The following is a 12500-nucleotide window of genomic DNA, read 5'->3' on the forward strand; positions in this document are numbered from 1 at the left end:
CCACACCAAGTATCACGTTTTCTCTTCTTCGCCTTCTGTCTCTCACTCCACGTCATTTTCTACCTGATTTCATTGGGTTGATTCTTATGCAAATAGTTGTGGATACATCATGTATAACACTAGCCCAACACCAACCCACTTCTAACATCCTCTTCATCCCCCAGCGGTGAGTCCGGCGCCGGCAAGACTGAGAACACCAAGAAGGTACTCTCCTACTTCGCCAACGTCGGCGCCACCATCTCATCCAAGAAGAAGGAAACAGAGAAGAAGCAGGTAGGAACACGAAATTCATACACCATTATCAGCACATTCATTATCACGACTACATACATTATAATTCCAGTACCTCACTTTACGCAGTATCTAGAGTTTGTTCCATAGAACTAATAAGATAGTAAAGTTATGAACAATAAAACTGACCTGGGTTCGATTCCTGAGATAAAAAAACTAAAGGCCTGTCCACACCAGGAAACACTGTTTGAAAAATATATATATATGTTTGCAAACAGTTTGGAAACATTTGAGAAACAGCTTGTAAACATTTGAGAAATATTTTAGAAAAAAAATTGGAAAAGTTTGAAAACGTTTGAAAAACATCTATCCATTTATCCATGCGTTTACTTATCCATCCATCCACCCATCCATCTATCCACTCATCCATTCATCAGTCCATCCATTCATTCATCCAACCATCCATCCATCCATCCATCCATCCATCTGTCCACTCATCCATCCATCCATCCATCCATTCATCCATCTATCTACTAACCATCCGTCTATGAAAATAGTATCTCAAATGTTTCGAAAATGTTTCCCAAATGTTTACAAACTGTCTGCAAATAGTTTGTAAACATTTTAGGAAACATTTTGGAAATATTTCAGAAACAATGTTTCCTGGTGTGGACAGCCTTAATACTCAACCAACATCCTGTCCACTTTCTGAGAGGCAGCTGTTAAATGAGTAGCCCCAGTAACATCCGATGACGATGAACAAGTTATCAAAAAAAAAAAAAATACAGAAATGACTATAAAGGAAAACCAATTAGCAACAGATCTATTGGGTACTTGTGATAAACTACACTATATAACCTAAAATAAGAGGCGTATGATAGTGAATTGACCTTAACACTGGATTGTGGGATGAAATACTCTCACATCATGAAAGATCCAACTGCGTCTCTCTCTCTCTCTCTCTCTCTCTCTCTCTCTCTCTCTCTCTCTCTCTCTCTCTCTCTCTCTCTCTCTCTCTCTCTCTCTCTCTCTCTCTCTCTCTCTCTCTCTCTCTCTCATCACCTTTGCCTCTCTCACTACAGAACTTGGAGGACCAGATCATCCAGACTAACCCCATCCTGGAGGCCTTCGGTAACGCCAAGACAGTCCGTAACGACAACTCCTCCCGCTTCGTGAGTATTGGCTGTAGTTGTCTTCTCACACCTGGTCTTTGTGGCGTTGCAATATCTTTAAACCAGAACTATATTATTCCTATCGCTAAACAGAAGTAAATATGCGTACAGGAAAATGCTCACATTCGATCATTCTTCTTTCCTCTCGAAAAAAAAAGTTATGATGTCATACAAGAGAATTGTATACTAAGATATGGCCACTTATGGTTATATCCACTTGTCCTCTCTTTCAACTAACAGGGTAAGTTCATCCGCATCCACTTCCAACCGAGCGGCAAACTTGCTGGCGGTGACATTGAGGTCTACTTGCTGGAAAAGGCTCGTGTCATCTCCCAGCAGCCAGCCGAGCGATCTTACCACATCTTCTACCAACTCATGTCCGACCAAGTAAAATGGATCAAACGTAAGTCTCATTTTAAGCACTTGCATGTAATTACAAAGCAGATGTACATGCAATGCCATGGCAATCTGTAGATGTCACACAGGATGCACTTTTCATGTAGTACACGTACATTTTGATAGACAAGATAGGAAGTGTCTTGTCCTGACCAAATACAAAACTTGTGCACCTAAATAATTGCATATCAACTTTTTTCTCCTCCTAAAACAACAACAACAACAACAACAACGAAAACGCAAAGAATAAAAGTTATTTGAACATGTACTCAAACTTTTCTCTTTGATAACGTTTTTTCTTCCCACAGCAACATGCTATCTCAGCAACGACATCTACGACTACCATTACGTGTCTCAGGGCAAGGTCACCGTGCCCTCCATCGACGACAAGGAGGAAATGCAGTTCACAGATGTAAGTCAGGCGTTCGAATATATATATTTTATCGGGTAAAAATTTTTAAGATATCAATCATCCATCACAATGAAGTAACCCATCACCTGACCCTCGACCATGTACCACAGGAAGCCTTCGACATCCTGGGATTTTCAAAAGAAGAGAAGGCCTACGTGTACCAGACCACTTCTGCTGTCATGAACTTTGGCGAGCTGAAGTTCAAGCAGAGGGGGCGCGAGGAGCAGGCAGAACCCGACGGCACGGAGGTGAGGCTGCCCGCTGCTGCTCAGTCGGCATGGGAAATTTCGCAGCAACGAAAAAGAAAGAAGTTTAGAGCCAAAAATTAATTTATAATATCTATTTACAGAAAGGAGAAATTGTGGGCAAGCTATTGGGTACGGACGGCATTGACCTTTACAACTGTCTGTGTAAGCCAAAGATCAAAGTGGGTGCTGAATTTGTGACGCAAGGCCGCAATGTGGAGCAGGTGCTGTACTCCGTAGGCGCCCTCTCCAAGGGTTTGTTCGACCGTATGTTCAAGTGGCTGGTGAAGAAGTGCAACATCACACTCGAGACGGCCCTCAAGCGTCACTCCTTCATCGGCGTGCTGGACATTGCTGGCTTCGAGATATTCGATGTGGGTTGCTGTGATGTTACGAATAATACATCTAGGAATTATTGATCAGATGATCGGTATTTTCCTTATACATCCAATATCACACATATCAATATTCTCTCCTACGTCTGAAAGTTCTCCTTTGCCCTCAGTACAACGGCTTTGAGCAGATCTGCATCAACTTCTGTAACGAAAAGCTGCAGCAGTTCTTCAACCACCACATGTTCGTGCTGGAGCAGGAAGAGTACAAGAGGGAAGGCATCGAATGGACTTTCGTGGACTTTGGCATGGACTTGCAGGCCTGCATTGAACTGTTCGAAAAGGTAACACCAACATGTTACTTTTCTCTGAAGGTTAAGACAGGATCCTCCAGCCATCCCTGTCAGCCTTGTTATGACAAATTTCCATTGTACCAACATAAACTTTGTTGGTTAAAAAGAGATCCCTACCAGAAGCCCAGCTAACCAAGTACGTAGTATAGTATCCGGTTTGCTTTTCTTTCCCCAGTACCTAGCCTTTCTGCACGCAGTATCCCAGCCTGGCCGTGCTCTCTCCTCCCTGGACTGTTCTGCCGTGGCACGTCAAATATTTCCATCTTGACGAATGGTTTCTTCCCTCACACGTGATTCTATAGACCCAGTGACACATCCTATGCATCTGTCCTTCTTTTGCAGAGATGTAAATCTGATACCAGTTTTCCACAGTTTTGGATCTGTCTCCCGGTGTAAAAAAACACCCTCGGTGCAGATTAAGTTTGTGTTTCCTGTTAATTTAACTCCTGTCCCTCAAAAAGCATGAGTCACACTGTCCCCTGTTTCTTCCCTCGGTACTAGGGTTTCATATATATATATATATATATATATATATATATATATATATATATATATATATATATATATATATATATATATATATATATATATATATATATATATATATATATATATATATATATATATATATATATATATATATATATATATATATTGTAGAGGTAAGCGTAGACACAGTGTATGTAGCATTCCTTTATTTCTGCTTACGTTTCGGGATAGTACAGTGGCATCTTGAGACCCATTGAACTAAAAAAAGGTTAAAAAAATAATAAAACACTTCTCTTAAAGAGGTGGAAGAAGCGACTAGCCAGCTAGTCTTACAATGGGGACCACCTCAACTCACAAAAGCTTTCCTTGGCCCTACTATAGGACCAGCTGTCGGTCGCTTCCTCCATCTCCACAAGAGAAGTGTTTTATTATCTCTTGATATATATGTATTTATTTATTTTTTATTTTTTTTACCTTTTTTAGTTTGATGGTCTGGAGATGGGATTGTGTTATCCCGAAACCTAACCAGAAATAAAGGAATGCTGCATACATTGTGTCTACGTTTTACTTAAACACATACGCATACAAGTAAATATCGAGACTTGACTAAATATTTAATCTATAGAGATTAGATGGTCCATTCCTATTCTTCATTCAAAAACATTTATGCATGCCATGAGAAATCCAAAAATATACAGAAGTATTATGATCACTTAGATTTTCCTTCCGCACCGGAGTTACAAACACCAACTCTCCCCCAAGCATGCTTCGCCCAACCCCAAGCCTCCCCCACTAAGTATTTCAGCACCTGCCGGCAAACCAGCGTACCAGAAACTCCAGATGGTTTCTTTCACTTTCACTTCCCCGTCCCTTCCCGTCCCGTCCCTCTGACCCACCAGCTCCCATTTAATAAAGATCTACACCAAATTCATGGTGCTTACCTATACAACCCACCAGAGAAGTTCCTGGGACATCCTCATGATTTCATTAACAACCCCACTCCCGGCCCGCCCCACTCAAATACTTATCCACCCACGGCCCACCCGCTCCCACTGAAAACTGAAGTGTTCTTTGGGGTACTCATTTTCTATTTCAATCATTCCTCGGCAGTATCAAGGCCAGAATATGACCACTTGCTCACGTACGCATCCAAAGATCTTCACACCTCGGCCAGTCTGCCGCTCGAACGAGGACCAGCTCAGGTAACACACATCGCAAAGTAATAACACAGACAAGGTGACACAGAAGCTATATACTACGACCGCTGTGTGATGGTGACCTAACAGCAACCTCTTTCGGCCGCCAATCATCGTTTAGTTCACGATACTCGTAAATCCAAAGAGGAATGAATGTCATTTCCTGAGATGATGATGATGATGATGATAATAATAGTAGTAGTAGTAGTAGTAGTAGTAGTAGTAGTAGTAGTAGTAGTAGTGTTAGAAGTAGTAGTAGTAGTAGTAGTAGTAGTAGTAGTAGTAGTAGTAGTAGTAGTAGTAGTAGTAGTAGTAGTAGTAGTTGAAGTAGTAGTAGTAGTAGTAATAGTAATAAAAAAATAAATAAATAATAATGATAATGATAATAGTAATAATAATAATAATAATAATAATAATAATAATAATAATAATAATAATAATGATAATAATAATAACAATAATAATAATAATAATGAAATCATAGTACTAATAACAACGACAATAACAACAACAACAACAACAACAATAAAAAAACAACAGCGATATCAACAACAACAAGAACTACTACTTATATTACTACTACTACTACTACTGCTACTACTACTACTACTACTATTACTTCCACAACAATTACAACAACAACAACAACAACAACTACTACTACTACTACTACTACTACTACTATTACTACTACTACTACTACTACTACAAGTATAACATATGTGACAACTTCAGTCACAGTTTACATACCCAAATTGGGTTCTCAACCAAATAACTTTCCGGAGTGAATTGGCATCACTTACATTGTGCAACAAGTTAACTAAGTAAAAACTTGAAGTGAAAACAAACTGTGTAGGGTATTGTTGGCTGGTGAAGCATGACGTGCAGGAAAGGATTTAGATATAGCGAAGCATAAAGGTAAGGACATGATTTTCTAAATTGTAATTATGCACTAAACATCTAATGATAAGAAATAAAAAAAAAATACATAAAATACTTGCCGATTATTATAAATCAAAACAAAATTATTGCTCAAAGAATTTCTTGCCAATAATTACAAATATATGTAAATAATTACAAAAGGAAAACTCAAAATACTTGTATCACGAGTTACAAAATTAAATATTTTCTTAAATAAAGCAGTTAATATCTCCTTACAGCCTCTAGGTCTGCTGTCCATCCTAGAGGAGGAGTCCATGTTTCCCAAGGCCACAGACAAGTCCTTCGAGGAGAAGCTCAAAGCCAACCACCTCGGCAAGTCTGCAGTGTTCATCAAGCCCAAGCCTCCCAAGCCAGGACAGAAGGAGGCCCACTTCGCCATCGTGCACTACGCCGGCACCGTGCCTTACAACCTGACTGGCTGGCTGGAGAAGAACAAGGATCCCCTCAACGACACAGTGGTGGATCTCATCAAGAAGGCTTCTAACAGGCTGATTGTGGAAATCTTCTCCGACCATCCTGGACAATCCGGCGGGCCAGACCAGGGCAAAGGTGTGAAGCGGCGCGATCATCTTAGGAATTACTGGTTTTCTGACGTACTCAAAGCTCTCTTTCTTACTCCGTATGGAAACCATTGATTGCAATGGAAAGTCACGTGGCAGGCTACTGAACACATATGTTTATTATTCAATACTAGTTTAACGTTTTTCCTAAATACGAATTTCAGGCAAATCTGCTGTGCTGAAGTCAAAACTTCCTTTATTTGTTTCTTATTCTTTTCGTCATATTTTATTTATTTATTTATTTATTTATTTATTTATTTATCTACTTTATTTATTTATTTTATTTTTATTTATTTATTTATTTTATTTATTTTTTTTTTTTTTTGGGGGGGGTGGGTGAAAGTCAGCTATACAGGACAAAGGAGCAGTACTCTTGAAGCCATGAACTTCAGTCTAAGTAATTTAATTAAGTGCCTCATAATAGTCTTTTAGAAGCATTCACAGGCCTTTCTCAACACGATGAATTATAAATCTACGGAATATACTCTGGTTAATAGAACAAGACGTCTTATGAGCAATGCAAAACACTCGGATTAAGACGCCCTGAGGACGCTTGTCAGTTATCTCACCACTCCCTGCCGTATCCATTCTAACTAGTAATAAAATAGAGCAACATGTAAAGAAAATTAAATAGGTATTAACAAAAGTATGTGAGCAGCGCGGGTAAACCAGATCATTTCACATTAATGCAAGACTCATGGCCAGAAAAAAGTAGTAATGCAGTGGCAAGCGCGTGTAAGGGAATTGGACGTTAGTACGTTGTATTAGGGAGTAGAACGTTGGTCTCTTCGGTGAACTAGCACTAATGTGCTGTACAGTAGATAAGACAAGGCCTTAACAAAAATCTTTTTATCAGGTAATCACTGCTGTAGCACTCTCTTTCATTAACTGAAATGCAAGGCAGAATGTCGTAGATTACAGCATAAAATACGTTTCTGGTTTCAGGTGGTCGTGGTCAGAAGTCCGGTGCCTTCAAGACTGTCTCCTCTGCCTATAGGGTAAGCGTTTTCCTTTTTCATGAATATAATGTTTAGTCTTTCATATTCACATGAACGTCGTATGCCAAAAACGTAAAGGATAGTAATTATATCTGTTCAGTTAATTTCCATGTATATTCTTAAGCTCTGTGTTGAACCCTATCACATTTACTATCTTGCTCCTTCCTTTGTCAACAGGAGCAGCTCGCCAATCTGATGAAGACCTTGAACGCCACTCACCCTCACTTCATCCGCTGCATTGTGCCCAACGAGACTAAGTCCCCAGGTGAGTCTAGGGACAAGGCATGAGGATCCATTTGTTCTCTTCACTTAAGTAAATAAATAGATAAGTGAGTGACTAAATTAATAAGTAATATATTAATACTCTGTTTAACTCACGACTGTGACGCCTCGCAGGTGTGTGTGACGCAGCCCTCATCATGCACCAGTTGACCTGCAATGGTGTACTTGAAGGCATCCGTATCTGTCGCAAGGGTTTCCCCAACCGCCTCTACTATCCTGACTTCAGGCACCGGTCAGTGTTGCGGATAACTTCAAGGTTTATAAATCACATACTGCATTTAAGCTCCACTTCATTCTATCCTATATACATCTTTTCCTTCCCCCCTTGAATGTTATATCTAACCCTTACCTCCTAGTGCTTCTCTAACGCCGATTTCTATTAAATTTTAAGTTTTCCTTTCAACTTTCTAACATTCTGTTCTCCCATGATCTAGAGTGAAGAAAATCATAACCTTTAAACAAATCGGCATGTTTTCCGATCCCGGTATATTTTCCTGAAAAGTTATTATACATACATACACTCATATATATATATATATATATATATATATATATATATATATATATATATATATATATATATATATATATATATATATATATATATATCACACAGGCTTTAAGACCAAGAATAATGAAAATGATCTGATCCTCATGAAACTTTTATTGAAAGAAGATGTTGATGGTAAGATGAGGCTGCAACAACATGAAGACGATATCTGTAATAGAATTTTTTTTTTTATTTTTTTTTTTTTTATAACTGAATCCAATACCTCCACATTATCCATTATAACTTTAAAGGCAAACTGCCTCACTCCATGAAATTCTGTCTTTCTATAGTGTAATATGTTGTTTACAATGTCATTAAAATGATTTTTCCATTTCAGCATTGTGCGAATAAAAAAAAAAAATAAATAAATAAAAACTTTTTTTTTTTTTTTTTACAAAATTTGAAGTTTTAAAATATTAATATCTTAACATAGTTCAGGTAAAAGGAAAACCCATTTGGATGACAATGTAGCACATACATTGGAAATTACTGTAGGAAAATATGAAGATGATTGGTCAAGAAATGGTGGAGATATAATGGCTTAAAGTCGAAAAAACTTACTTTCGAGAAAACGCCGCTCAAAGTTAGTGGCCCACCGGGTAGTAGATGTCCCTCTGGAGGCGCCTGTTTCTCTTTCTCTTGGTTCTTGATTTGTCCATTCTCTTGTCCTTCCTTGTAAGATGGTCATGAAGGGTATGAGTATACATTACACCCAAACGCTGGTGTAGATTACTGGCGACGTAGCCCACACTGTAGTCTGCCTTTACTTACACTACAGGATCAGAAGCAATGTTTATCACTTGTCTGTGGCAATGTGCACAAGTAATTGTCACATAGATGTCAACTTGGTGATGGATGAACTTGCACAGCAACTGTGACTCGTAACACCACTTGCATGCTACACCCTCACAAAACTTTACCAAATCTTCCTTTCTTATCAGTAAATTCTCCGAGAGAGATTTCTTGTGGTCTTTGACCCTGGGTGACAGCTTCTTTTGTTGTGTGCCAGTGAGTTTCTGGCTAGCAGTGGAGATGGAGGGTAGAGAGCTTGGTGATGGTGGTGAGGTAGCGACATGCTGGTCATCAGGTGATAAGCTCCTCAGCTGAGAGGCTTGTGGCGGTGATGCCTCGGTGCCCCGACTGCTCGGTGTTTTTTTGTTTTGTCCCGAGCTGATCTTACCTTGAGAAGCTTCTGACGAAGTTTGGATGGCCTTATCATGATGAATAAGGAGCCGAAGTGAGTATCAGTAACAGGAAGGAACGTGCTCGATGGATGCTAGATGATAATATCCCTTTTCAATGATGTCTCAAGGACGACTGAGGCTTGAGGGCTGAGGTCCTAGGTTCTGTCCTCTGGTAGTGTAGCTGCCATGCCTCGCCAATTAGCAAAACTTTGAATTATTTTTCTTATTAAAAAAAAAAAAATCATCCAGGGCTAAGTAGGAAGCACGTGACTCATCGCGGCCCGGTCATTTAAATCACCGCTGATCACATGGGACTTTTAAATGCCATTTAAAAGCTTTAAATGAGCCTTAGAGCTCTGAAACTTTTACACGATGTTGCCAGAACATTGCTTGATTTCTTGAGGAGGGAAATTCTAAAACACATTTTGACTCGAAAACAGATTTTTATCCTGGGTAACCCCGTTTAAGGCAACTGACCCGGCTAGCTATTATCCCATCTTAGTCTCCTTTAAATATTAGAGCATGTCTTAGTACATTTGCTGCTTCCAACTGCAGGATAGTGACTGCGCGGGAAAGCACTCCAACCACCTTTCACTGATGCTGTTAAGGGGAAGTGGGTACAAGGAAAGAAGGGGAGATGGGAGCTGCGACACACACTTAACTTGAATAAAACATTTTAGTTTCAAAAATTCTACTGACTAAACAAAGGGTGTTAGATGAACACTGAATATTCGTTTGTCAAGGGCAACTCTTCTACTAAATACTGGGTGAGTCTCAAATTAAATGGATAAGGGAAAATAAGGAAATTTAAGTGTGGAACATGAGTAATTGCTCGGACAAATATCTTAGGAGTTTCAGGTTGAGTACGTACGTGACCAGGAAGCGTCCAAGTCTTGTCCCTGGCTCTCTCTCTCTCTCTCTCTCTCTCTCTCTCTCTCTCTCTCTCTCTCTCTCTCTCTCTCTCTCTCTCTCTCTCTCTCTCTCTCTCTCTCATCATTCTTTTCTTATATATATATATATATATATATATATATATATATATATATATATATATATATATATATATATATATATATATATATATATATATATATATATATATACTGTATATATATATATATATATATATATATATATATATTATTACTTATCAGAAAATCTATTCACCTATAGATCTATGTATCTATACATCTATCCGTCTACCTCTCTATCTATCTATCTATCTATCTTTCTATCTACCTACATATCTATACGTCCATCTTTCTGTATTGGCCGCATCAGCACATCCTGCCTTCGCAGGTACATGATCCTCGCCTCCAAGCCCATGACACAGGCCGGAGGGGATAAGCCAGCCACTAAGGTGTGTCTGGAGATCATCAACCTGGACACGGAGAAGTACCGAATCGGGCACACCAAGGTACGAACGTGATGCAACCAATGTCCCTCCCCTTGACCTTGCTCAGCTTCAGTTATCTGCATCGTGACTGTCCCTCTTCTCTACTTTGCTCATCTTAACGCTTTCCCTGTTATTTGGAGTGTTTTCCTTAATTAACCATTATGAGACATTTATTCTTGCTCTCCAGCCACCTCCAAGCATTATATGGAGTAGAAAATGTTAAAACTATTCTTCTAATTTCCCTTATGTTTATTAAGATGTCATTGCTTTGTTTTTATTGCTGCAAATTGTTGCATATCACAATGGAAGGGTTCAGTCATCTGTATCGTGACTGCCCCTAAGAGTTTTTTGTTCCCTGTAGTGGAGATAAGATTGGTGAGTGTATATATATATATATATATATATATATATATATATATATATATATATATATATATATATATATATATATATATATATATATATATATATATATATATATATATATATATATATATATATATATATATATATATATATATATATATATATATATATATATATATATATATATATATATATATATATATATTTATTTATTTATTTATTTATTTATTTATTATATATATATATATATATATATATATATATATATATATATATATATATATATATATATATATATATATATATATATATATTTATTTATTTATTTATTTATTTATTTATTTATTGTCATGTTATTGGCCGAGTTTACCTTGAAAAGGAACACGTTTTCTTAGTGTTCCCCGTGTTCCGTTTACCTGCCTTTCAGACATTATCCTTATTCTTAGTGATAGGTTAGTATAAGGCTTATTTACTCATTTTATATCATGTAGTATTATTCTCTTCATAATTTAAGTTCTCTATATGTTTGTATGTGTAAGTGTAATTGAGGTAGAAGTATGTTGAAATGAGGGGAACTTGAGTGGGCAACAACATGTTCCAGACAGGGGTAAGCAAAGCGCCTTAGGCCCTGAGGTAGAACAGAAGGGAAGCGTCTCTCAGGAGGAATTTTGGTGTGGAATGGTGATGGAGTGAGTGTGTGGAGCTATTAGTGATGTGGTGGCATAATCTTGATATCCAGGATCAGGTTAGTGAGTCTTTACAGGGATTCATTCTTAACGGTAAATAGATAAAATAAAGTCTTCATTTTTCAACCGATTTACTTTCGTATTCACTTATCTAATCTTACACGCCTGTTTCTCTATTCTTTATTTACTTATCAGTTTCATTATTTAGCTATACAAGTTCTTATTTATCCAATTATCAGTTATCTAATTATCTACTTATGTATGTATGTGCGTATGTATATGTATGAATGTATGTATTTATGTTTGTTTCCATGTATACATGTATCTACCTATCTGTCTATCTATCTATTTATTATCCATCCATATATTTATCTCTGTCTATCTATCCATTAACTTATCTATCTATCTATCTGTCTATTTATTTATCTATCTATCTATCAAATCCCTTGACTGTTAACTTTCCAAATTAAAGGAAAACAACACAGTAAGTCTCCCGGTTCAGGAAAAAAAAAATGTTTATGGTGCCTCCACATGTCACCTTTTGAGTATGCCAGGAATTCACATCTTAGGACAGAAAATTAACCAGGAAAGGACGTAGTACACTCTCACTTTAATTCAGTGCATCTTGATCACTAGCTACATAGTGTGCCATGATTGATATCTGGTCACGATCATCTTTAAGTACCTGCTGCAGGTGTTCTTCCGTGCTG

The 12500-nt window shown here is 37.7% G+C and overlaps 1 protein-coding gene across 3 annotated transcripts in view; it reads left to right on the plus strand.

Annotated features, from left to right (window-relative positions):
• The window catches only part of LOC135104498 (myosin heavy chain, muscle-like), a 21609-nt gene that overhangs the window by 2666 nt on the left and 6443 nt on the right, over window positions 1-12500 (plus strand). For all 3 annotated transcript variants that reach the window (XM_064012057.1, XM_064012055.1, XM_064012056.1), the window contains exons 4-16: window positions 165-273; window positions 1314-1403; window positions 1644-1806; window positions 2108-2211; window positions 2322-2459; window positions 2561-2830; window positions 2962-3132; window positions 5987-6317; window positions 7274-7326; window positions 7504-7591; window positions 7723-7840; window positions 10642-10759; window positions 12485-12500. The exon at window positions 12485-12500 is cut by the window's right edge and continues 458 nt beyond it. In XM_064012057.1, the coding sequence (XP_063868127.1) occupies window positions 165-273; window positions 1314-1403; window positions 1644-1806; window positions 2108-2211; window positions 2322-2459; window positions 2561-2830; window positions 2962-3132; window positions 5987-6317; window positions 7274-7326; window positions 7504-7591; window positions 7723-7840; window positions 10642-10759; window positions 12485-12500 (1769 nt within the window). The remainder of the gene's footprint in view (window positions 1-164; window positions 274-1313; window positions 1404-1643; window positions 1807-2107; window positions 2212-2321; window positions 2460-2560; window positions 2831-2961; window positions 3133-5986; window positions 6318-7273; window positions 7327-7503; window positions 7592-7722; window positions 7841-10641; window positions 10760-12484) is intronic.

Source organism: Scylla paramamosain, chromosome 10, assembly GCF_035594125.1.
Source record: "Scylla paramamosain isolate STU-SP2022 chromosome 10, ASM3559412v1, whole genome shotgun sequence".
Classification (NCBI taxonomy): domain Eukaryota; kingdom Metazoa; phylum Arthropoda; class Malacostraca; order Decapoda; family Portunidae; genus Scylla; species Scylla paramamosain.